The 25,921-nt window shown below is 35.3% G+C and overlaps 1 protein-coding gene across 2 annotated transcripts in view; it reads right to left on the bottom strand.

Annotated features, from left to right (window-relative positions):
* The window catches only part of FAM204A (family with sequence similarity 204 member A), a 37,417-nt gene extending 26,563 nt beyond the window's left edge, over window positions 1–10,854 (bottom strand). Inside the window, exons 1-5 of one of the 2 annotated variants that reach the window (XM_074233554.1) lie at window positions 10,797–10,854; window positions 6,650–6,900; window positions 5,703–5,793; window positions 5,512–5,542; window positions 4,501–4,600 (exon numbers count right to left, since the gene is read on the bottom strand). In XM_074233554.1, coding sequence (XP_074089655.1) covers window positions 4,501–4,600; window positions 5,512–5,542; window positions 5,703–5,793; window positions 6,650–6,892 — 465 coding nt within the window. In that variant the 5' untranslated portion in view covers window positions 6,893–6,900; window positions 10,797–10,854. Of the gene's footprint in view, window positions 1–4,500; window positions 4,601–5,511; window positions 5,543–5,702; window positions 5,794–6,649; window positions 6,901–10,257; window positions 10,573–10,796 lie in introns of those variants that run through there. The other variant, XM_074233555.1, reaches the window with a different exon arrangement.
* Between the last annotated feature and the right edge of the window lie 15,067 nt (window positions 10,855–25,921).

The raw sequence follows: 25,921 nt of genomic DNA, 5'->3' as shown, positions 1-25,921 counted from the left end.
ACATTTAATACAGATCTAAAAGGAAGGTGACATTTTAAAGTACATATTTTTGTACAGCCTAGGAAAGAGGTGACATTTGTGTTGTTTGTATATGTATACATCTTAACTGAAGAATCTGAGCATAGGAATGTTCCAAAAAAGGAAGCCCAAGAAACAACATGAGCATTTTCTATTTTTTAAAAATAATAAATTCCATATGACTCAATAATACAAAATAAACAGCCTCTTCTAGCTAGGTTAATAGATCAGTCTCTACTTCAGATAACTAAATAATGGATACATTCACATTATCCATTCTCAGTGTCATGGATGGCAGTTCATCATCATCTTTTAAGACTTGTATTTTTTCTGATCTAATTCTGGTTATTTCTAACCTGAGTGACTTTACATTTCTCTTCTCTACCAAGATCATTAGGGAAACCCTGATATTGTATAACCTGACTAAGAATGAAAGGGTGAAACCTCATCATAGTGACCTCCACAAAAGTAAAAGTGAGGTTTCCGGTGGCAAGCAACTATGTAGCAGTGTCCAGAGAAAATAAAACACAACTTTAGCTGGAAAAGCATCATGGTGCACTGCAGAGAACACTGGATCCAGAGTCAGAAGACCAGATTTCAAATCTTGGTTCTATAGCTTGTTTCACGTGTTACCTTGGGAAAGTCATATAATGTCCCTGGGCCTCAGTTTCCTCATTTGTAAAATGAGGAGGTTGTTTGTTTGATTTCTAAGGTTCCTTCTAGCTCTAAACTTAGGATCCTCTGATCATCGAATCCTCACTTTCCTTCTCTGTCATAGTATCCTACTAGCTAAAGAGCTGGAAGGTACCTAGTAGAGAGGACAGAAGTTAAAAAGGAGATTGTCACATTTTCTCTACATCCAGAACCAAAGAACTCTGCACTTCACCCTGGAGTCTCTTGGATTGAAAAAGTAATTTGCTAAGTGTGAAAACAAGCCCAAAGCAGCAATATAAACAAAAATTTGTCCTATGCATTAAAAGTAACATTGCATGCTGAGGGGAGGTAATAACTCATCTGACCCTCACAAGCTTGGAAAGGCAATGTTTTCTCTCATCGTTCCCCTTTTGTAGATGAAGGCACTGGGCCACAAAGAAGTCTAGTGACTTTCCCAGGGTACCACAGTTAGTAAAGAGGCAATCAACCAGCTTGGGGTTTTTAATGGGGGATTGATGAACTTGGTTTAAAAAATTGATAACTGTATATAACTGATTTCTTATGTAATTGAAAGTATTCTGTTTTATACAATTTAAGCACAATATTGGCACAGGCACTTAATAATGTGAAAAGGGAACCATAATGGCTGCTAGATGGTGAAATGGGTAGAGCACAGGCCCTGAAGTCAGGAGGATCTGAGTTCAAATCCAGCCTCAGACAGACACTTACTAGATGTGTGACCTTGGGCAAGTCATTTAATCCAAATTGCCTCACATCCAGAGCCATCTCCAGTCATCCTGATTCATAACTGGCCGTTGGATCCAGATGGTTTCAAGAGCACAAAGTGAAGTCGGTAACTTAGCACAGGACCCCCTAACTTAAATCCAATTCACTTGTGTGTCACATCATGGTCTTCAAGAATGAAGAACAAACATTGTCATCAATGGAGTCCATGACACAATTGGGTTTTAAGTATTTCTAGTATAGTCCAGCTGGGTCACTTTAGAGATGAGATAACTAAAGACAGAGAAAGATTAAAGGCCTTGTCTGAAGTCATATACTAGATAAAAAAAACCTGGTTTGGAGTCAGATTGTCTCTCTGCTGACTTTGGGGGGGGGGCATGGAATGGGGCAATTGAGATTAAGTGACTAGGCCAAGCTCACACAGTAAATCTTTGAGATTGCATTGCATTTGAATTCAGATCCTTCCAACTTCAGGTCTGTGCTCTATCCACTGCACCACTTAGCTTCACTTTCTGTTGGCTTTTAAGGAAATCCAATCTTACAAGGAAGATAAATCAGGAAAAATCCTTTTGTCATCATTCATTTTATAAAATATTTCACATGATTTAATTAAATGAAACTTTTCAGGAATATATTTATTTTGCAAGGCAAAGGACTGAAAACATGATGGCATTTCTAATCAAGTTATTCACTAACAAGAATTTCTCAGAACTTCAAGTCAACTTGCATGTCACAAAGAACCTTGGTGTCAATCTCAAATAAAGGTCGCAGGTTTATGGAGCAGGAACATGCAGTATCAGCAACTTGTTTCAAAAATTAATGCTTTAAACATATATTAAAATTTTTTAAAAATAAAATGAATAAATTACCAAAGTACTCATTAAATATATTTTCAACATTTTCAGAGGCAAAAAATGTTAAAATACTTTTAACAGTTCTAACAGTATAATTGTACTAATCAATTCTAATTTAGACATCTACATTCATGACTTTACCACTAAGCATAAAATCAATGCTTTAAATAATATTGGATCAAGGATTTTCCATGGCCTATGCCCAAATAAGAAATTTAATTATGCAGAAACATTTTTTTTCCTAAAAAGGCCAATATAGGGCAGAGGGTATGAATTTACAGCATGAGTGTTAAAGATGGTTCAGTGATCTAATGGTCAGTTTCTGCCACTATGTTCCATATCTGCATCGGCTTTTGAAATTCAATAAAGTTAACACCATTCCTCTCCTACTTCTGTGCTACCCTTCCTAAAACAAGAGAAAATTTGGTCTAACAATCCTACTTTGGAAAGACTGTCCTAGGAGCAGCTAGGTGGCGTAGTGGATAAAGCACTGGCCCTGGAGTCAGGAGTACCTGGGTTCAAATCCAGTCTCAGACACTTAATAATTACCTAGTTGTGTGGCCTTGGGCAAGCCACTTAACCCCATTTGCCTTACGAAAACCTTAAAAAAAAAAAAAAAGACTATCCTACTTCTAATCTTGAGAGAAGTTAAAAATAGAAGTGAAGAATCCCATGATTCTATTTCATCTCTGCTAGTGATTTTATCCAGACAAGTAATTTGATCTTCAAATCTTTAGCTATAAAATATCCCTATGGTTAAATGATTGCTTCTAAGAATCACAGAAGGGAGGGTATAATGCAGTAATTCTAGACGCCAAGAGCCTGCATGCAAATCCTGCCCTTCATGCCCAAACTGGGTAACCTTGGACAAATCCCTTACCCTTTCTAGGCATCAGTTTTCTCCTCTGATGGCCTAGTGCTGGTCCTGAAGTTTGGAGGACTTGACTTAAAATCTGGTCTCAGACTCTTACTAGCTCTGTAATCTTGGGCAAGTCACTTAATCCTAATTGTCTGGTATCTATGGTCATTTCCAGGCATCCTGATTCATATCTGGTCCCTGGACCCAGATGGCTCTAGAGGAGAAAGTGAGGCTGGTGATTTAGCACAGTACCCCTTCACTCAAATCCAATTCAAATGTATGTTATGGCATCACCTCCCTGACTCTACAAAGACAAAGGACAAACAATATCATCCTCCTTTACAGAGGAAATTTTTACAAAGGGGGTTGGTCTTGAGTTTCCAAGGTTCCTTCCAGATCTAAGTCAAAATCCTACAAACTGGTCTTTTTACTTATCTCTCTATTCATACAACTACTTCAGTAATCTTTCTAAAGTAGTTCTATTATCTTTGCAATCACCTGCTTAATAAATTTCAGTAATTCCTTATCACCTATCAAATAAAATCTAAATTTCTGGCCCAAGAAAAACCCAGCATACCTGGCCCCTCTTGACTTATTTGTCCAGAGGTATCTTTCTTTACTATTCTCTTTCATACAATCTATACTTCATTCAAACTGGACTTTTCTACTTCCACCAACCCTCTGTTTTCCTTTGTTCACATATTCCTGTGTACTTGGATTTGGCTCCTTCTTTCCTTTCCATTCAACTATTTCCAAGTTTTGAAGTATTTTTCCACCTTAAAGGCCCAATTAGAAAACCTACTCCTTCATGAAATCTTCCTGGACTCCTCCAGGAGAAACTGATTTGTTTGGCCTCAAATTACTATGGACCTTTCTTCTGTATTTATCCATATTCTCCTTATATCTTAATTATTTATGGACTTGCCCTTCCCATCATTAGAATGTAATTTTCTTCAAAATGAGTCTTGTACTAAATATTTGTGAATCTTGTATCTAGCATAGTGCCTCTGAATTTACTGAAAGTTTGTGCTGAGTTCAAAGAATAAGACAAATATCATCTACATAACTCAATTGTGCAAAATTAGCAACCTAAATGCTGCAACCTACCACGCTGTAATAAGAGTTATAATTATTTACCAGAAACCATTTAACCTGGAGAACAAAATATCTGAACATAAAGAGTTTTAGTTCATGAAGGGAATACTTTAATGTGATCAGTCTTAAATATGAGAAATACAATTTTCAGTAATGGTCCTAGATTCTCCAAGTACTGGTTTGATTTGTCTATAGTGAATCTTTAATACTGAGGTTGGGGGAAATGACTCTTCAGCAACTATGGTTGAAGTAAACAAAAAAACTAAAATAACTTACCTTCAGAAGAGCTCTATTACTTATAAGGGGTTCAAATTTATCATTTATTCCAAAATATTGAGTAAGTTCCTTCCATTGGGCTTCATTTGAAGATTGTTGACTGCACAAAGACAAATCATTGGTTTTATATATATTATTCAAAATGACTTAACTTTATGATTTTCACCATGTTTAACTGGAAACCTAAAATAATGAACTGCCCTAATCAGATTTTATATAAAATTTTTATGTGTTCAGTTCCAGGCATATTATAGAAGAACAATGCCAAAATGGAACAAGAATGAAAGAGGAGGGGGCAGCTAGGTGGCACAGTGGATAGAGAACCGGCCCTGAAGTCAGGAGTAGCTGAGTTCAAATCCGGCCTCTGACATTTAATAATTACCTAACTGTGTGGTCTTGGGCAAGCCACTTAACCCCATTTGCCTTGCCAAAAAAAAAAAAAAGATTGAAAGAGGAGACAAGTACAGTAAGTGAACTTGGAACTATGCTATACAAGAATCAGTTGAAAAAACTACTGAGGATGTTAAACTTCGAGAAGATTTCAGCCTGAATGACAGCTGTTTTCAAAAGTTATGAGGTATCTTATGGTATGAGTTTCCTTATGGCAGGAAGAATTAAATCTGTTCTATTGGAATTGAAGTCAGTATTAGGATGAACTAGAGAGGCAGATTTGAAGATTGATAGAAAGGAAAATTTTCCAACAAACAGAGCTTTCAGGGAAAGACATGAGCTATCTGTTTAGATAATGAATTCATCTCTGAAGAGCTTCAAGGAGAGAACAAAAGCCTACCAGGAAGGGAAAATGAAGAACAATTATTCTGTTAGGTAGGGCTTAAGACTAAAAGACCTTTAAGGTCCCTTCCAACTGCAATTCTAAGAGTCTCATAATCAATAGCTTGTGTTCTATCATAGTTTGAACAGGGATAACATTAGCCCACAGATGAATTATTTTGAGAGACAGGAAAAATGCCTATTTTTCGTTATAAGCTATTTGTACTAGCTTTTACATACCTGTCAGACTCTTCTTTATTCTTCAATTTACCTGAAAAAAAAAAAAGCATTCACAAAATGTTGGCACACAGACTTTCAATTATTTCTTCAAAAGGTTTAGTTTTTTAAAATGACTACTACAAGGAACTACTTTTTTTTTTGCCATTAGTCCAATTAACAGTTGTTTATTAAACAGAAATTATATAAAATACCTTTTCTGGGACGTTTTCTTTTACTCCTCTTTCTTGAAGAAATAGTTAAAGTTTTCAGTTCAGAATGCTTTTTATGTAACTCTTGAAACTTCTGTACAGGAATGAAAAGTCACATAAACAGATATGTTAATATAAAGTCTATGATCTTCAAGTAACCAAGACTGTCATTAATAGAAAAATATAATACCCATTTAAATGAATATTTCAATTGAATAAAAAAGCAGATAACTAATAAATGTTTGTTGAGCTGCTAAGTGAGGTCCCTGAAAGTTTGATCTCCATGTCGTATCACAACACTAAGTGGGTCTATGTGAGAGTATGAGCCACACAAGGACATGTGCACGTGTACACATACACGCATACATGCAAAATACAGATAGCCATTTGTTAATCTGGTAGAGAGGTTGAATGAGTTATTACAAAGATATCAAAGGGAGAAAATCTCAATTCACTTGTTAGGAAATCTATTAAGTCTATCAATTTTTAACAAGCATTCTTTTGTCTGAGAAGCAGCCACCATAGTATGATGAATAGAGTTATCACACAGTAATCAGGAAGACCTAACCCAAAATAAGCCTTAAGCCTTTGATATTTATTAGGTTAAAACTATGAGTAAGTGACTTAAAATCTATGTGACTCAAGTTTGATTATCTGCAAAATAAATCCCCATTCACAACAACCACAAGGTTGCTGTGAAGATTAAATAAAGATGTAGGAGTCAAAATTATTAATGAGTATCTTTTCAGAAACAAAAAAATGGAAGCCAACCCTGAAGTCAACTAATATCAAATCAAGATTTTTTTTTTGCTCCAGGGCAAAGTTAACTTCATAAAACACTCTTATGCACATAGTAATTTTCTATCTGAATATAACACTGTTCTCAGAATGTCATGGACACATTTCCCCACCCCCATAGTGCAACAAAAAAGAATTTCAGAAAAACCTACATTCCACATATTTTGAGGAATACCAGATGGACACTCTTCATCAGCATTTTTTGCCTCAGCATTTGTCTCTGCCCCACTTTGGGGCCCATCAGTATGGAAATTAGAAAAGCCAACTTCATCAGTCACACCATCTCCCTTATCTTCCTTTGAACTAAGTTCTGAGATTTTCAATGTTGTCTCATCCTCAGAACTCAACTCAATATCACTTTCGTTCATTCCAGGAGGTAACAATCCACTCCACATCTTCTTTTCTAAATGGGAGGAGGAAAGACTTTAAGACCAGCAGAAAATAAAAGTCACAAATAAGTTTATTTATGGTTTCAACAATTACAGTGATAATACAGAGGCATTAAAATAAGAAAATAAACCTATCCCAACCCTCAAAATATTTTTTTCTTAATGTTTTCCTTTGTTAAAAGAGGAAAATATATATCAGGGAGTGACTATGCTATAAACAAAAAAAGGCATACATAAAACTTTTCAAAGAGACAGAGAAAGGACCTAGGTTTTTAAAGACCTGAATCCAAATAGCATTGTGAATCTCTAAACTATTCGATATTAAGATGATCTTAAAAAGCTTTAATTTTAAGCTAAAAATTAAGATATTTAATTAATAATACTGAACCTGAAAAAATTTCTGGGGTGGAAGGGTCAGAAAGAATGCACAACAGGAAGGGAAACAGATTCTAGCTTTAAATTAGTAAAAGGACCAGAAGAACCAGAGTTCAAATCCAGTCTCAGACACTTACCTTGGGCACTGCCTTAAAAATAAAATAAAAATAAGAAAAAATTAAAAAGAAAGTAAAAGAAAGAAGAGGGAGGAGGCATGATATACCATTAAATGGAATAGCAGAAAAGAAAACCTGAATTCAAATTCCACTTTTGACATTTATAAGTTATATGACCACAAATTAACATCTTTGAGCTTTAGATAACCTTTCAAGATTTTAAGATATATGTAGGTTATGACTGTGTATCAGTAGAGTTCTCATACCAATGAAATTAAAAGCTCCTGACTTTTAACTTACAAAGAAGTTACCATTAGAATCAAGTTCCTATCTCTATTTTCCATTTTATTTGTACAGCTGATCATGACAGATGATCTAGCTTTAGAGCTAGAAAGAGCCTTAGAAATCATCTAAACCATCCCTTCTTTTACAGACAAAGAAATCGAGGCCAAGAAAATCAAAGAGGGTTTGTCTAAATGTAATAGCAACTGGAATCCACTGACAAGACAATTGAAATTTGCAATTTACTCACTTAATTTATCAACCTCAAAAAAAATAAAAATGTGAAACAGAATTTATATTATTATTATTACAATTTTCTATATAAATCATTTATTTTTCATTATTTTCAACACAAAATCAATAAGCACCTGAAATTGCACATTTAATCTATTCATCAATTATATATATATATATATATATATATATATATATATATATATATATATAAACACACACATACACACACACTGGGCTTAATGCAAAATGCACCATTAGTATAATGGTGTCTAGTTTACAATCAGATGTGATATTTATTTCATTCTGTTTTAACTATCTAGAATTTTATGTGCTCTACAATACCAATAATTGCCATACTGAAAGTCACTAGTCAGAGAAAACATGGTATACAAAAAATATTGGACTAAGAATAAAAAACCCAATTTTTTCAGTCTGAAATCATACAACTAACTTGGCACAAAGTTAATCTCTATGCAAGTCAATCTCATCAGGTTTATCTTCTCAATGACAAAATGAGGGATTGGCTATATTTTCTTTTTTTCCTATTCCTAACATCACTGTAAGACTTTAAGTATCACATCATAACTAAAGAGCAGATTTATTATTTGTTACTTGCTGCTCTCTAGGACACATAATATAATTACAGGGCAAGATTTCTCTCCCAAGCACAAATATTACTCTCGTTACTGATTTTTTTTTTAGTATTTGAAATCCAACTCTTCAAGTAAATTATTTCAAAAGTGAATCCCAGGATAGGAATTGGAAAGCACCAATCTTTTATAGCTATCGTCCATTTGCAGTCCTGTATTATTAAGGATTATGTTAAAAGCAATCTTTAGAGGTTTGATACATGTATGGTCCCACCATGGTATAGTTAACAGTTGGCAAAATGAGGCTGTTGAAAAACCTTTGGAAGGAAGCCTGTGATTTTTTACATTAATGAAGTAAATAAATGAGTAATACTTTCTTTCTAATCTGAATACATACATGTTCACCATTCTAACAGGAGTATGATTATTTCCCAGATGTAAAACAACCCACTCAAAAAATCCAAGACTACATGTGTTAGAAAATATAGCTAATGGAATAATTAATCTAACTTCCATTTAGATTCTATTTTAATATGTAAGGTAAATGAATAATAAAGATTGTGAGTTGATAAATATAAAATCTGAAACAATATAGTTTTCACTGTAAAATACTTGAACATACATTTTATACAAAATCTAAAAAACTGCTATAAGTGGTTATATAAAGGCAAGGAACCAATTTTAAAAAGTATATATCTTAAGGGTTAAATCAGAAATCAATTCTGAACCTCATAATTGTTAAATTCTCACTAAATTCTTCACATTTTAAAGAGAAGACAATGATACTACGGATATTGAGTAAAGAAAGTTCACAAAGTCCAATATTTTGATAGTGGTATGTTTTGCAGAACATGCCAATTGCCTTCCAAGATCTCAACTTCAAAAGAATGATGATACTCAACAGTTAAAATTTTAAAGGATACCCCTGATACCAAGCAAGAAAGGGTCAAAAATCATCTATTCGAAACATCATTTTACAACAATGGCCCAGAAAAATTGAGTGTAGCCTTGACATGGCCACAAAGGTGTTAAGTGACAATGTTAGGATTCAAATCCAGGTACCTCTCTTCAAATTCAACACTTGATTCATTCTACTATTCCAAATTTCAACATTCCAAAGTTTGTGAAAACAAAAAAAAAAATCACTTTTTCATTACATGTAAGTTGTATTTCATTGCTAAACTGAATCATTTCTTTATAAATAATAAATATAATAATTATATAATAATAATAAACTGAATTATTAAAATGGAAATCTAAATATTTCTGATACCATTTCCACTTTACTTGAACAATAATCCTAAGAGACAAATACTGCTGTCATTCATATCTAAATATTCTTAAACAAGGCTTATTTGACACCTATTTACATAAATCACACCGATTTAATTAGAATTAAAGGAATTTTAAAAACATTTACAATTCATAATGAGTTAATTAGAATACAAACACAAAAGAATATGAAAAAAAGAACACAAACACAAAGAAAAATATAACTATTAACTTTTTTAACTTATGTCAAAATGGATCGATTGTATGTATCCTTTTCTCTAAAATACAAGGAAATTGCAATAGTAACATGGAAGTCTCTGAAATTGAAGGCTTTTAAAAGCATAGGAAAAATGATGCTACATTTTTTTTTGTTTTTTATTTAAATGTGAGAACTAGAGGGCACCAGCACCACCCCCTCTCTGCAGGGCATCCAATTCAATGGGGTGGAAAGCTCCAAGGGAAGCGCCCCTTCTCTCGGGGCTGCCCAGGACATACTTACAGGATTTCAATGGCCAGGGTCAGCCGGGGCTCTGGAGGCTTTGGGGCTGGTGTCACCTGATAACTACAGCTGAGAGCCGGGCGAGCTCTCGGGCCGGCCCTCGGTCCACTTACAAAGGGGGCCCCGAGGGCCTGGGCAGAGCCAGGGCCCAGGCCGGGCTCGGGCTCCCGCTCCTCCCGGCTCAGCACTCTCCCAGTTCGCCGCCTCTTCCACTACCATTACAACTTTGGGGCAGAAGAAACCCCCCGGGGCGGGGGCGGGGCGGGGGTCTGCCCCAGCCAGAGGCCGGCCTTCCCAGCTCGGCCAGGCTCTCCGGGCTCTCGGGGACGCGGTCTTGGCAGCCAGTCACTCAGGAGAAGCCCCGGGGCCTCCCCCGCTCCCCTCAGACCACACTGAGGCGGCCACGGCCGTCGAGGGGGCCGCAGCGCCGCCCGCCCCGGCACCCCAACCCTGGAAGAAACTACACCCCGCCGAGAGCCCGGAGGGCGCCAAGCCTCCCCGAGGACCCCAGCGACTCAAGCCCGGGAGGGACTGCTCACCCGACCGGCTCCGGCGACCTGGCGGCCATCTTGAGACGTCGTCAACATTCCGCCTTCCTATTGGTCCTGGTCTCTTGGCCAATGGGCTGGAGCTGGGCGGGCCCTCCTCCAATTGGGAACTTTCCCTAGCTGAGGGGTTGCCATAGCAACGAACCTCGCCCAAGTTCCGAGCGAGGAGAGGAGGCGCGAGGGGAACCCGCTTCCTTCTCCCTTAACCCTCCTGTGCTTGCGTTTATTGGTCCCGAGGCCTTTGCTGCGTCTCTGAGACCGAAGTCTATCTAAGACAGGCAGATACGAAGAAGGTGAGGGAGGAGGGAGAGGAAGCTTGGCCAAAGTGACCAGGCAGAGCTCAAGAAACCAAGTTCGTGCTAACTTTGGGGAGCAGAGGGCATGTGGGGGGAAGAGGAACGGGTGTGAAGGGGAGGGACAAGACCCGGAGTTAACGAGCCCCCACAGATAGCGGAGGCAATGACCCATCAGCAAGCAGAGAGCATTTATCAAGCCGCCTACTGAGGATACACAGAAAGATACAATGTTGCCGAGCCTTCCTAGCTAGGCCCTCTACGTGTATCAAGTGAGGTCTAAGGGCTCTTCAAATTGTAGCCATGACAAGGGTTCTGCGTGACCAAAAATACGCTACAAAGTAACTTCTTAATCTATAACAGTGATGACGCGGGACTCGATTACTCTCAGGGGCCCTTTCCTGTTCTACAAATGGAGCACCTCCTGAATATATTCCTAAACAAAGTCAGACACTGACTGGTTATATTTTAGATCGGTGTATTTAGGTATTGAAGACAAAAGTAAAGAGCTATTGAGATACGGAATAGAGAGTAGTAAGTACAAGAAGTGACTGGTTCTGAATTTATCTCAGTAAACCAACTCAAAATAATTTATTAAGAATCTTAAAGATTGGGGCAGCTAGGTGGTGCAGTGGATAGAGCACCGGCCCTGGAGTCAGAAGTACCTGAGCTCAAATCCGACCTCAGACAATAATTACTTAGCTGTGTGGGCTTGGGCAAGCCACTTAACCCCACTGCCTTGCAAAACAACAAAAAACCTAAAACAAAGAATATTAAAGATTGCATTAGTTGAAAATTTTGAAGAAACTCATGATGTCATGTTTTCTGTAATATCTAGCATATATTCCACTTTGAAGTTTGAAGAGTGTTTTACATTTATCTCTTTGGATCAAAGTCTCTTTAAGAACCAGTGATCCAAGATTTCTATTTCAAAATTAGCCTTAATATTGTTTTAATAATTGATTTGTTTTTCTATTTGACTCTCTTTGGTTCTTATCTTGAATATTTACTATATATTCTGTAACTCAACCTTTTCCCTCCTGATTCCAAAGGTTCAGTGATCCAACATTTCTATTTCAAAATTAGCCTTAATATCTTTTTAATAACTGATTTGTTTTTACTATTTGACTCTTTGGTTCTTATTTTACTATTTGACTCTCTTTGGTTATTATCTTGAATATTCACTGTATGTTCTTTAACTCAACCTTTTTCCCTCCTGATTCCAAAGGTAAAATCTTTTGTTCTTTCATTAGCTAATTTTATATCAGTTTTCTAGGAAAATATTGAAGTTATTTATTACCCTTTAATCATTTTTCTTCCTTGGGTACATTTCTATTCTGGATATTTGCCAAACAATATTTTCAGTGAATGCAACAGTTACATCAAGAACAGTTCTATGAAACACTTGTTGCTAATGAATTGTGCTTTTAGACTGTTGCATCAGTTTTCATAGCAACCAAGAAATAAGTCTTCACAAGACTCCAGATTCACACAGGTGTAGGCCTAATCATTAGGGCCTGCCCTCAGAAATTAAGTTATGTATTTGGAGTCAGAGGATCAGAGTTCAAATTCCACTTGTTTTACAATCTGTGTATGACTTGGGTCAAGTTACTTAATCTTCTTGGACCTCAGTTTTCTCATCTGTAAAATGAGAGGATTGAACTTGAGAGTCTCTATAATCTCACCTAAACATTTGCCCTCTCTGTCTATTAATCTCCTCTGCTCTACCCAAAGACTCTTCAGGAAAATCTCTAAAACAAAGCTTAGGTTTGATATTTTTAGTGTTTACCCAAATGTGGGTAAACATATATTTAGTGTTTACCCATATGTAATTTTTACCCAAATGTGGGCAAAAGGGTTTCCTCTCAGAAAGTACTCATATATTATGGGTATCAACTTTGGGAATGACTATATTTTCCCCACTACAGAAATTGCATAAAACATAAAAGACATACAAATATTCATAAATTAAGGAAATATTTTGGATTTTGTATAGAATCCATAAATGTATTGATATTGTAAACTCCTGATGAAAAAAAATTAACATCTACAAATGTTGGCACCTGCTTTGCATTTTATAGTCTTAGTTGCCTAGAGTACTGGGAAGTAACTCAGTCACATAGACTGTGTCAGAGGAAAAACTTAAAACCAGTTTTTCCTGACTCTGAGGCTAGTTCTATTAATTATACCTTACTTCTTTACAAGCCTTAAATGATGCATACATATTAGCTATTATTAATATAGGAATCATCAACAAGTGGCCATTCTGTTGGAAACCTTCAATTGACAAGGAAGCCATGATTTCCCAAGGTTGCCCATTCTAATAAAGACAATTCCTATTGCTAGACTTTTTTCTCATTAAATTTAGCCACTGCAAATTCTAACTTTGGGAGCCAACAAATCATGTATATAGTTTTATTTAATCCTTAGAATTCTGTCATATAGGCTGTCCAAGTATGATTTTTTTCTCGTATCAGAGAAGTTAAAGAATTTGTTAAAAATCATACAGCTAATAAATAGCAGAGCTGAGATTTCTGTTCAAGTATTCTTTCAATATTCTTTCTACCCAACTATGTTGTCTTAAATGATTTTAATAGCTCTAGTGACCTATTAGTTGATAGACTACTAGTGGAATTCAGTCACATTAATTTTGACATACTAATTGGAGAAATATCAAATGAATTTTACTCAGGGAACAGATGAAACAAGTTAGTAATTTGGCTTCACCATAGATCTAAAAGCAAGAAGAATCATTACTTTAGGTAACACTTGAAATAGCTCTAGAGTTCAAAAAGACCAAGTTCAATCCTTCGGATATATTGTACAAATTATTCTTTGGATTTTCACTGCCAGGATCCCTCTTATGTATATTAGTATTTTCCTCTCTGTCTGTATGTGTACGTGCATGCTTGTGGGAGAAAGTAGGACTTCTAGAGAAGGAAAAGAAAGGTTTTATTTCCTGTGAATCATTTGTGTTTGTACATTTTCTGTGAGGTGAAATAAAGGTCATCTGGTATCTGGTTATATATGTATGTATCCACATGTGTATGAATGCATGCCCATATAGCAATACATTCATATGATATGCACACATATATTACATTTCTATACATAGATACATAAAATCAGATGCAAGGCAATTTCATCTCATAAAAATGCACAAAGATCTCATAGAAATTATAGGAAACCTTTCCTTGACTACACTTTCCTTCCTACACTTTACTTGTAGCACCCTAGTATTATCACCCTATACTTAACACTTCTCCAAAAGGGAAACATGTTTGAGGTCTAGAGTGATATAACCTTATCTCAACTTTCCATAGATGGGTCTTGGTCCTGAGGTCAAGGCTATGTTTCCAACCCAGGGTTCTAAAATTGTCCCTATGAAGATGGTAATGATTCACTAATTGTAGTTCAGTTGTTTCAGTTATATCTGATTCTTTGTGACCCAATTTGTGGTTTTCTTAGTAAAGATACTAATTTGTCATTTCCTTCTCCAGCTCATGTTACAGATGAGGAAACTGAGGCAAACAGGGTCAAATGATGTAAACCTTGAAATACATGATCAAAGAGCCCCAGGGGTTGTACAACCCACTATTACATTCTGAAAACACCAAAGAATTCACACAGGTTATCACAACCACAGTTAACTCTGAAAACAAAAATAAAACTGAACAGACAACAGGGGTCATAGGCAAAAAACTTTATTCCATTGGAGGAGGGAAACTAGAAAACGTGCTGGGGACCCTCCCTAATAGGAGACCCATTTTAGTGTGGGCAAATCTCACTACTTGCAGAAGTGGCTACAGCAGTGACATATAGAGCTGACAAGGATAATAGCAACAATGAGATAAGTAAGATTCAGAGCAGGACTTCATGACACCTGGTCCTAGTGGGAAACAATTCTGGTAAATTACTGAGGCTGAGTTCTCTCAGAAGATGAGGGCAAAGGATTTTTTATTATGCCAAGCTGAAGGCACAACTTGCTTGCTGGGTTTTAGCTTTGGAAAACAAGGTGTCTCCTAATGTTCAAAATTGAGAAGTGGTCTTGGCATGGGGATCCTGACATTGACTTGCCTAGGATCATATAGCTAATAAGTGTCTGAGGCAAAAATGAATCTTCCTGCCTACAGGGCAGGCGCTCTGTCCATTGTACCACCTATCATCTCCAATTCACTAACATCAACTTAAGCCCTCTTTGGTCTGTTTCCCTGTAAGATTAACTGCTGAGAATAATATTAGCTAGCTTGTAGTAGCTTTTAGAAAAAGTCATGTCTAATCTCAGCAAATTACCTAGATTGGTTAAAATATATTTGAGATATTTCAACCACAAGAAAGACCCCCAGCATATTGGAAGGTCCTGATAGTCAAAGAAAAAGATAGTGAGGCCCTTATATATTTAAATGAAATATTCCATATCAGACTAAAAGTTCCTGGAAGATTTGAGATGCTTCTTCTGATTTTCTTTGTTTCACAGAACTTGGCACTTAATAAGTACTTTTTTTTTAGATTTCTTTTTTCAAGGCAATGGGTTTAAGTGGCTTGCCCAAGGCCACACAGCTAGGTAATTATTAACTGTCTGAAGTTGGATTTGAACCCAGGTACTCCTGACTCCAAGGCCGGTGCTCTATTCACTGTGCCACCTAGCCGCCCCTACTTAGTAAGTACTTTATACTTATTGTATTAATACAGTCAGTAGCTGACAGAGCTACTAGGCCAATTACATACAAAAAGGTTAACAGAGACAATGAACTCTTGTCCCGCATGGCACAAATTGCTTCAGGACCTTTTCCCTCAGTCACACATTTGCATAGTCCTAGAGGAATTTGGGAAAGGCACTAGCAAGAGACCATAAATTAGGGTGGGATCTTTCACCAATGGAACCCAACTCTTAATCCAAAAAAGAATTGTCACATTCCTCCTAGGAATGTAATATATCTCAGAGCTGAAACCTTGAGATAACAGAACTAGAAAGGTTCTGCCAATTCTGGGCTAAGAGTCTCTCATTCTTTATGGAGAATAACTCCTAGTCAAACTTGAGACTGGAGGTGGTGGAATCTGAAACTGCCCTTTGAAGCAGATCAAGTCTAGAAAATCCTCATAAGGTGCCAAACTAGTCTAGGAGAAGAACAATTTCTCCAATAACTGATCCCATGTCTTACAGTGAATTTTTTGAGGATTCTAGAGAGAAAAAAAGACTGAGAACCTGCAGTTCTGGATGTAAGAATTGCCTTTGTCACAAATTCACACATTCTCCCTAAACATGTGCCTCGGTGTCATTGTACAAATGGACAGGTGTTAAAGATGAACTGGGCCTAGAATTCAAAAGGAGGAGGGGTGATCTGGATTACCTTTGGGAAGTATACAGTGCTTTTAAAGATGCCAGGTAGGAGGAAATAAAATCTCATGTTTTAAACAGCATTATTTTGGTGATGAGAGTCATAGAATATAACTGTCTCCAAAAATTAAAATTTAGAGTTATCCAAAGGAGACTGGAGGGCATTATTAGGCATATTGCTAAAAACATAGTGCTAAAAGAGAATTGCATCAGAGAAACTACATAATGTCATCAAAGAGAGTACAGTCCAAAAAGGAAAATTTCCAAAAAGTAATAACTGGTGGATATTGTATGGATTCCATTGGTATACTGAAAATTTAAAGAGATTTATAAGAAGGCCCTCAATATATTATGTGTACTACTTTCTTCCCTTCCCTACCCTACTTTTCCTTCTCCCTTGAATGCTTAGGTAACATGAATAAAATTGCACATGAAGGTATGGCTTCTGATTTACACTATTGGAGATAGTAGTCACAATGATGAGATTTTAGAAAGAAAGTGGCGTACTATGTAGAGTTTTAGATTTGATAGTCAACTTCTAATACTATTATTGTTATTGCATAGGTCTGTGACTTTGGGCAAGTTATCACTTCAATTTGTGCCTCATTTTTCTCATCTGTAAAATAAAAAGGGTAAATTCTCTCCATTAAAATGCTACTGTAATGCCACCTCGTGGTATGGCATTTAAGTTCATGTCAGTTTTTGTAGGTTCAATCAATATGGAAAGATTTTAAGAATGAACCCATCATGCTCTTTCATTCTAAGACCAAACTTACTAAGTTGGACCAGGTTGGTCTGAAGTTGATAAATTTTGCAGTCACATCAACTTGAGAAGTTTGCAAAGTCATAAAAGAATGGTGATCTGTATTAGAACAAGGAATGCCAATGCTAAAAAAAATCACAAATCTGTAAAGACTTGAAGTAAAATGAGAAGTCTAGACTAGTTATCTTCAAAATCCCTTCCAGCTGTAACATTTGATGACCTTATCCTTAAATATAACCAAAAGTAATTGAAAAGGGATGTTAACATTTCTATCTAACAATAACAAAATCCAGGAGGAAATAATGGAAAGTGAAGTTCCACTAAAATAACTCTGAGATACATGGAATATTTGGGAGGTCAGTCTAACAAGGCACATTTTAGACTTGTATAGATATAATAACAAAACACTCAAAGATATAAAAAATGACAATAGTTGGAGGAATTTTTAGTACTTTTGTCTGTGCCTATCCAGTATGATAAAAATTATAACATAACCTAAATAATTTAGGATTTAATGCTATATTATACCAGTCTACCATAAGGATCCATTATCAACTAGACAAAATATTAACAAAATTCATTTAAATGAACAAGAGGTCTAGAATTTCAAATAAAATAATGAAAAAAGGAATAAAGGAGAAGTAGTATCAAAGCCATTTGGTATTAGTTAAAAAGAAGTAGATCAATAGAACAATCTAGATAAGGGAGAATTAGAAATGATTAAACTCAATAATCCAGTGTTCAATAAACCTAAAAACATAAATTATTTGGGAAAGAAAAACTCCCCATATGACAAGAACTTTGGGAAAAACTTGAAAACAGTTTGGAAGAATTTCATAATAAAATGAGCTTAAAATGGATACAGGACCTAAACACTAAAATTCTGTTAAAAAAATTTTAGAAGAAAAGGAGATCAGATATCTTTCCCAGCTTTGGTGAGGAGAATTCTTAATTAATTGGTCAATTGATAAAGGTGATCACAAAAAACAAAACAGATAATTTTGTGTCATGCAAATTTAGGGCAGAATTTGGATAGATGGTACTCAACAATACTAGAATAGTATAGTCAGATGGAAAATAGCAAAATGGGGAGAGGATTGTCTTAAAATTAACCAGGAAGTCCAACTCTGGATGAGGAAAGAAGGCTTGCAGGCATTCTAGCTAGAACTGGGTATGGTTTAGCTTTAAATGTAACAGGTTTGTTAAGAGACAGATCCAGCAGAGAAGAGCCCATAGAGTCCTTTGGCTATTCAATTTTGATTGAATGAAATTGAAAAACTTTAAAATGTGTAAAATCAATTTAAAATTAGAAGGAAAGTTGTCATTTAGAGGGGGAAAAGTCTCAACAAATCTCTCTAATAAAAGCTTGATATCCAAGATATATGGAGAATTAACACAGATATATGACCAAGAATAATTTCTCAGTGGTTATTTGATCAAAGGATAAACAGACTTCTCAAAAGAACAATTACAAGCATGAAAAATTTCTCCAAGTTACTAATGATGAAAAAAGGTAAATCAAAACAGCTGAGTTTTCAACTCATGTTCAGAAAATTGTCAAAGATTACAAAATATGGGACTAGTTAATGGAGAAATAGGTGGTGCTATGAATTGGTCTAACCATTTTGGAAATCAATTTGAAACTGTGCTAAGAAAGAGTCTTAATTGTTCTTTGGCCCACTGTGAACCATATATCCAAAGAAGTTCATGTTTTAAGAAGAGTCCCATATTTATGAAAAATATTTAAAGAATCACTTCATGTAGAAGCAAAGAACTAGAAACAAAATAGATAATCTTCATATCAGACATTCTTAAATAAATTATGGTACATGAATGTAATGGAAAGAAAATGATATGAAAAACCAAGAACATGAGAAGTCAAATGAACTAAGAAATTGAAGTAAGCAGAAACAGGAAAATAATATAGACAGTAACCATAATAGTGTAAGGAAAAGAATAATGCACAGTGTGAATAAGCATACTTTTCTCCAAAGAGGGGATGCTAAAGTGTGCTCCTCTTTCTTTTTAGGGGATAAGTAACTTTGTGTGTGGATGATGCATCTACTATCAAATTTGTTTGATATGATAGTTGTTTTTACTGAATTTTTCATTTTTCTCTTTTAATTTTTACCCACAATGGATTGCTATTGACAGAGATGAAAGGAGAATTACATTTTTTGGAAACAGTGATGTAAAATAAAAGATAACAATTTTTAAAAAAGAGTGGATATTAATTAGAGCTTAAATACACTAGGATCATATATATTAGATCTTTGTTGGTTTTTACTTTGTTCTGGTTAGTAATAGAATTTCTAGTTTCTTTTTTTAAAATTATCATTATTCTGTGAAATTTTATTAACATGGTGTTAGGTTTTTGGGCAGCTGGATGGCACAGTAGATACACAGAGCAGTGGCCCTAGAGTCAGGAGGACCTGAGTTCAAATTCAGTCTCAGACACTTAATAATTACCTAGCTGCATGACCTTGGGCAAGTCACTTAACCCTATTGCCTTGTAAAAAACAAAACAAAACCAACAAAACAAAACATGATGTTAGGTTTTTACCACATAACCATCCTTCCTTATAGTTACAGCACACTCATTAGAAGTATATTAGTTTCTCTCTGGTATATGTGATTTCTAAATAATATAATTTTAATCCCCTATAAAATTATATTTTTTGAATCATAAACACTGAAACACTTGCCATTCAAGTTAAATAGAATTCAAGTTGGATAGAAGATTTTCAGAAGCATGAAGACTCAATATTGTGTATTCTATAAATAATGCTTCTGTTTTCAACTTGAGCTTGGCCCTGGCTGAAAATGATAGTAAGAATCCACCTCCCCATCCTTCATATATACTTCTTACTTCCAAGAGTTTTCTTTTATGGGCTCAAAATTTATCTTCTACTGGGTTAAGAAATGCTTTATTAGCTATCACTAAAGATGCATTTCTTTCCCTTAAGATGTTTTTGTCCCTTCCAAAAATACAAAGACATGGCTATGACTTGTATCCAGTATAAATTAATATCGCAGATTTTTTTTTATTTTTAAAAATTATTTATTTATTTTGAATTTTACAATTTTCCCCCCCTAATCTTGCTTCCCTCCCCCCAACCCCCTCAGAAGGAAGTCTTTACATTGTTTCCATGATATGCATTGATCTAAGTTGAATGTGATGAGAGAGAAATCATATCCTTAAGGAAAAAAAATAAAGTATAAGAGATAGCAAAATTACATAATAAGATAATGGGTTTTTAAATTAAAGATAATAGTCTTTAGTCTTTGTTCAAATTCCACAATTCTTTCTCTGGATACAGATGGTATTCTCCATCACAGATACCCCAAAATGGTGCCTGAATGAGCAAGTCCATCAAAGTTGATCATCACCCTCATGTTGCTGTTAGGGTGTACAATATTCTTCTGATTTTGCTCATCTCACTCAGCATCAGTTCATGCAAATCCTTCCAGGCTTCCTTGAATTTTCATCCCTCCTGGTTTCTAATGGAACAATAGTGTTCCATCACATACATACATATACCACAGTTTATTAAGCCATTCCCCAATTCATGGACATTCACTCAATTTCCAATTCTTTGCCACCACAAACAGGATAGCATTTTATTTTTAAGGAGTTTTGATTAGCTGGTAGTAGTAGAACTGGATGAAGAAAGATAGTACTAAAGAAGCAGGCCTAAGAAGAACATAAATATACTGGGCATTTGAGGTGAAAGGTAGAAGACTCTGGCAAGGAGGAAAATGGGACAAAGAATGGATTAGTCACCAAAAAAAAAGCTAATTCTTGATTTGCTTAAGCTAGAAAGGACAACTATCCCAGATAAACTAATTTCCCTTGCTATACTATCCCAAAATTTTAATAATGGAAATATTGTAATTTTAGACATATTTTACCGAATTAAAGTACTGTTTGTTTTCAGTCACCAAGGAGTAAAGAACATTTAATTTAAAATTATAAGCACTGTTTCCTGCCCTGTCAAATCCTAAACCAGGTTTGGTTTGCCAATGGTTTGCCAATCTCTCTCTGTTGGTCAGACTCTATAAAAATATTTTTTTTTAGTTTTTGCAAGGCAAATGAGGTTAAGTGGCTTACCCAAGGCCACACACCTAGGTAATTATTAAGTATCTGAGGCCGGATTTGAACTCAGGTACTCCTGACTCCAGGGCGGGTACTTTATCCACTGCACCACCTAGCTGCCCCTATAAAAATTTTTTCTTACATTTTTGTAATGTGATGTTTTTTCCATAATCCAGGAAATGTTTTTTTTTTTAACTTGGGCATCCCCTAAGTAATCCATGAATAGATTTCAGGAAGTCTTTAAACTTGTGTGTGGGGGAAAAAAATTTAATTTTTACTAGCATCTAATGAAAATTTAGTATTTCCATTATTAATATAGACAATAAACATTATTCTGAAAGGAGTTCATAGATTTCAGTAGACTGTCTCAATTTCCTTAGAGGTAAAATTAAGAGTTTGAACTTGATCCTTGAACTAAGGTTCTTTCCAACTCTAAACCTATGATCCTCTCAGTAGAAATTGTTTTTGTTTAGCTGTTTTTCCATATTTTTTTGATTTGATGGGTTTGTGGAGAATGCTCAGTATTTTTATGTTTCTAGTTTTGTCAAGTTTTTTCAACCTCTCACTGAATAAAGTCCTGTAACTCTTGGAACAAATGTCCCTTAGAGAATAGCAAAGAGACTAGAGAGTGGTGCCAAATCCATAGCCATTCTAAACTTCTGATGCAATGTCATAACCTTATAAGTTGGTTGGTGTATGCTACCTCATAAGGTCCCTACCATTTCCTTCATCCATGAAATTCTCTCCAGTAATACACTAACAAAGACATCCCACCCAGGTGGGTTATTATTGTTCAACTGTGTCTGACTCTTCATGACTCCATAAACCATAGTACACCAATGCTGTCAATGGGTTTTGTTTTTTTTGGCAAAGATACTATACTAGTTTGCTATTTCCTTCTCCAGTGGATTAAGGCAAACAAAGATTAAGTAACTTGTTCAGGGTCATGCAGCTTTTATAAGTGTTTGAGACCAAATCTGAACACATTTATTATTTCCTTCCATCATGAATGCAGACTTGACTATAGGCCCAGTGCTCTATCCACTGAGCCACCTGCTGTCTCACCCAAGTGAGATCCCTAACACTACACTGCCATGCCACATGGTTTCATGTGGCTCATCTTAATTTAATTAATTAATTAATTAATTAATTAATTTTTTTTAGGTTAACTGCTTCAGAAAGACAAAAAGGCTGAGTGACTGTCCACAGTTGCTGCCTTTCTATCCCATAGTTCAGTTTCCTAATTTAGGTGTCATCTTTCCCTCATCAACCAGTCCTGAGATTGAGACCAGCCAGGGGAAGTTTACAGGGTTTTATGCAGCAAAGGTTGACTCAGAAGCTGTTTATGATTCCAAGTGGAAGATGCTGTAAAAGGTAGAGAATTACAAACTCTTCAGGAAGCAAAATATTTGCTTTATGTAAAAAGGCTTTCTATCATAATTAATTATTAAGTAGTTCTCAAAGCAAGAAAATGTATGAATCACAAAACACAAGCTCAGAGTTTCTAAGCAAAAGGTTTCTAAAGATTTTCATTAGGTGAACTATCTTCAGTGAGCAAAACTAAGACACTAATTTCATTTAAATAAAGTCTTACAAGGTAGCTAGGTGATAGTATTAGATCTAGTTTCAGGTAGACATCTTCCAGGGTTCGAATCCAGCCTCAGACATTTACTAACTGTATGACCCAGGGCAAGTAACTTCACTTTGTTCGCCTTAGTTTCCCTATTTGTATAATGACCTGGAGAAGGAAATGGCAAACCACTTCAGGATCTTTGCCAAGAAAACCTCAAATGGGATCACAAAGAGTTGGACATAACTGAAATGACTGAACAGCAAAAGCTAAAGTCTTAATTACATGGAAATATAGTATAGTAAAAGAATTGATGGTATAGAAATCTGAAGATTTAGATTTGATTTCTAGCTTTTCTACTACCTAGGGGAATAACCTTCAGAAATCTCTACACTCTGCAGGAGCTCAGTTTCCACATCTATAAAATGAAGAAAAAAACCTATCCTATCTATTTAATGGGTTAAATTGATAATTATATATATATATATATATATATATATATATATATATATATACTGTATGTGAAAAATGCTTTGTAAATTTTACAAAGTATGTAAATTAGCATTATTTATTCTAGGATGAGAATTAAGACTATTCTACTCATATTTATTCTCTGTTTTATAAGAATTTCCCATGTAATTGGCTTTTTAAAATAGTTAATTTATAACCATTTTTATTTAGATGAGGGCTTTCACCCTGATATGTGATGAAAACTATTAGTAAAAGAAAAAGAGGGAAAATAATGAAGAATGTAAGATTCTGAACTCTGGAATTTACCCATGAAGACAGAGAAGAAGAACTAGCTAAATTGAAGGAACAAATAACTAAGAGATAAAGAAGTGGTGATTTTCTTCTTTGCTAAGGAATGGTCTCAGGATGGAAAGGAAATGGAATTTCATAGTCTATGATCAATGATGTTTGCCCCTATATTACAAATGAGGATAGATTTTAGATGATGCTTAGAATTCCATAATCCTCTTTGATCAAACTGCAATAAAAAAAAACAAACTAGTTCTTCATTTGTTAGGATAATAATTGTATAGATAACTTCAAAGATTTACTTCCTGATCATGAATAAGGGATATAAGAGTCTAGGCCTTCAACCTACTCTCATTAAAAAGTTGGTTTATACCTCTGCTTCACTTTAATAAAAGACAGAGAGTCGGTTATGTGGAGGGGTGGGGCATAAATAACCCTTCAGGAATACAGGACACAGAGCTAATGAAGTACCCGGAGGAAAAAAAAAGTCTTACCTATCAGCCATGAATTCTTTTCCCCCATGCCACACACCCGAGGCCACATGACCTAGGAATGTGCATCCAAAGATAATACTACCTTCAGAGAACTCTACTTATAGGTAAGTAACTCTCCTTTATAGGAGGTATCTTTGTGTGGCAGACTGTTTATGGGAGCAATTTGAATTGAACTTTAAATGAAAAAGGCATATCTCTGTAAGTGGTAATAATTTTAGTCATCTCGCTGTGGCTAGGGGTTGTGGAATTCATTAGCACAGATTAACATATAAAGTGGGTGAGATATCTAATAGCAAACGTAGAGGTTTAGGGACCTTAATTCATCACTGAATGAACAGCGTGTACAGTATTAGGGACTATGAAATTTTTAATTTACACAAAGTGTCCAAGAATATAGGGAATAAATTTAAACCCAAAACAGATAATGGAGCTGTGCCCTGCCTGGCTGGCAAGTTGAATTGTTTTTACACTGAGTGAAGAAAGCTAATTATCCCAAGCACAAGGAGACTGCTAAAAATAATAAGATTATAAGGAATAATTTGCTGATATAATTACAACAAAATTGGGTACACACAATCGTCAGATACATGTATTGCTTGACCTGGGTGAGAAAGTGAAATAAATCCTTCTTCTATAGCCTTCGTAAATTTGTTTTTATCATCTCGAAGTGGTGTTTGCACAGGCAGCACAATTTGCATGTGTAATGTGGCTGTACAAATTGACAACAAGTAAATTATTCAAGGAAATAGGCTGGTCTCGGGTCTGAACTATCTCACAAAGCCTATTCATTTTGAAGAATCACTGAGACGTGAAGCTCATACATCAACCGTTTTCTGACAATCCTCAGACTTATTGTCTCCTAAAATGTCATTATGGCTATTATTTATGAAGCTAATTCATTTATTAATATATATTTAACTCTGACTTGTCATGCACCTTAGCAGCCATTCTGTGCACTGCATATTTTTGAATAGATGAAAGAGTTTTGCATGCTTTAATGATTACTGTAAGCTTCTATAGATTTATAGAATGCAGCTTTATTATCTACTTGCATTAATACCTTTTTATAACGTTTTTTGCTTAAGGCCATCAAATATAAATGGCAAATGACATATTCAAAAGATTGTATGGAATAAGATTTTCTGGGAATTTGTTGAATTTTAGAACAAAATGGGTTAGCTGGCAGTTAAGGCCTAATTCACCTTAAAAATAAAGATGGTTATACACCAATTATGTTGAATTTTCCTACAAAATGTAGGCTGCAGTTTTTCAAGAAAAAGAAACAAGTGTATGATTTATCAAACTATTTCCTATGAGTCCACCCCTTTTATTGTTGAGAGAGAGAGAGAAAAATTTCAAAAGAAAACTGAATTATAAGACATGGACCATCTCACATAGTGCCTTAAGCAACATTAGCAGTTGCTACCCTAGCCATTTTTGTTTTCTCTTCTTGAGCTAGTTACCTGTAAATTGCATTATTGCCAATCATAATAAACTTCTATGACTTCCATTGTGAATCTTTATTATATTTTAATGTAAAGAATGCTAGATTTGGAATCAGAGAACCTGGGTTTAAATTAAATCCACTTAATTCCTTTGTGACTAGTAGTATGTTGGGCTCTTTCTAGGCCTTATTTTTTGCATCTTTTAAATGAGTCAATTGAACTATATAACTTCTATGATCTTGGAGCTCTAAATCTATGATCTATGATCAGAAACAAGCAATATAAATATGTAGAATTAGAATCATAAGATCATAGAGTTGTCAAATATCTTATATGATATCTAGTCTAGCTCCTACCA

The sequence above is a fragment of the Macrotis lagotis genome, chromosome 4, assembly GCF_037893015.1.
Source record: "Macrotis lagotis isolate mMagLag1 chromosome 4, bilby.v1.9.chrom.fasta, whole genome shotgun sequence".
Taxonomy (NCBI): Eukaryota; Metazoa; Chordata; class Mammalia; order Peramelemorphia; family Peramelidae; genus Macrotis; species Macrotis lagotis.
This window is presented reverse-complemented; position numbering and strand designations above follow the sequence as displayed.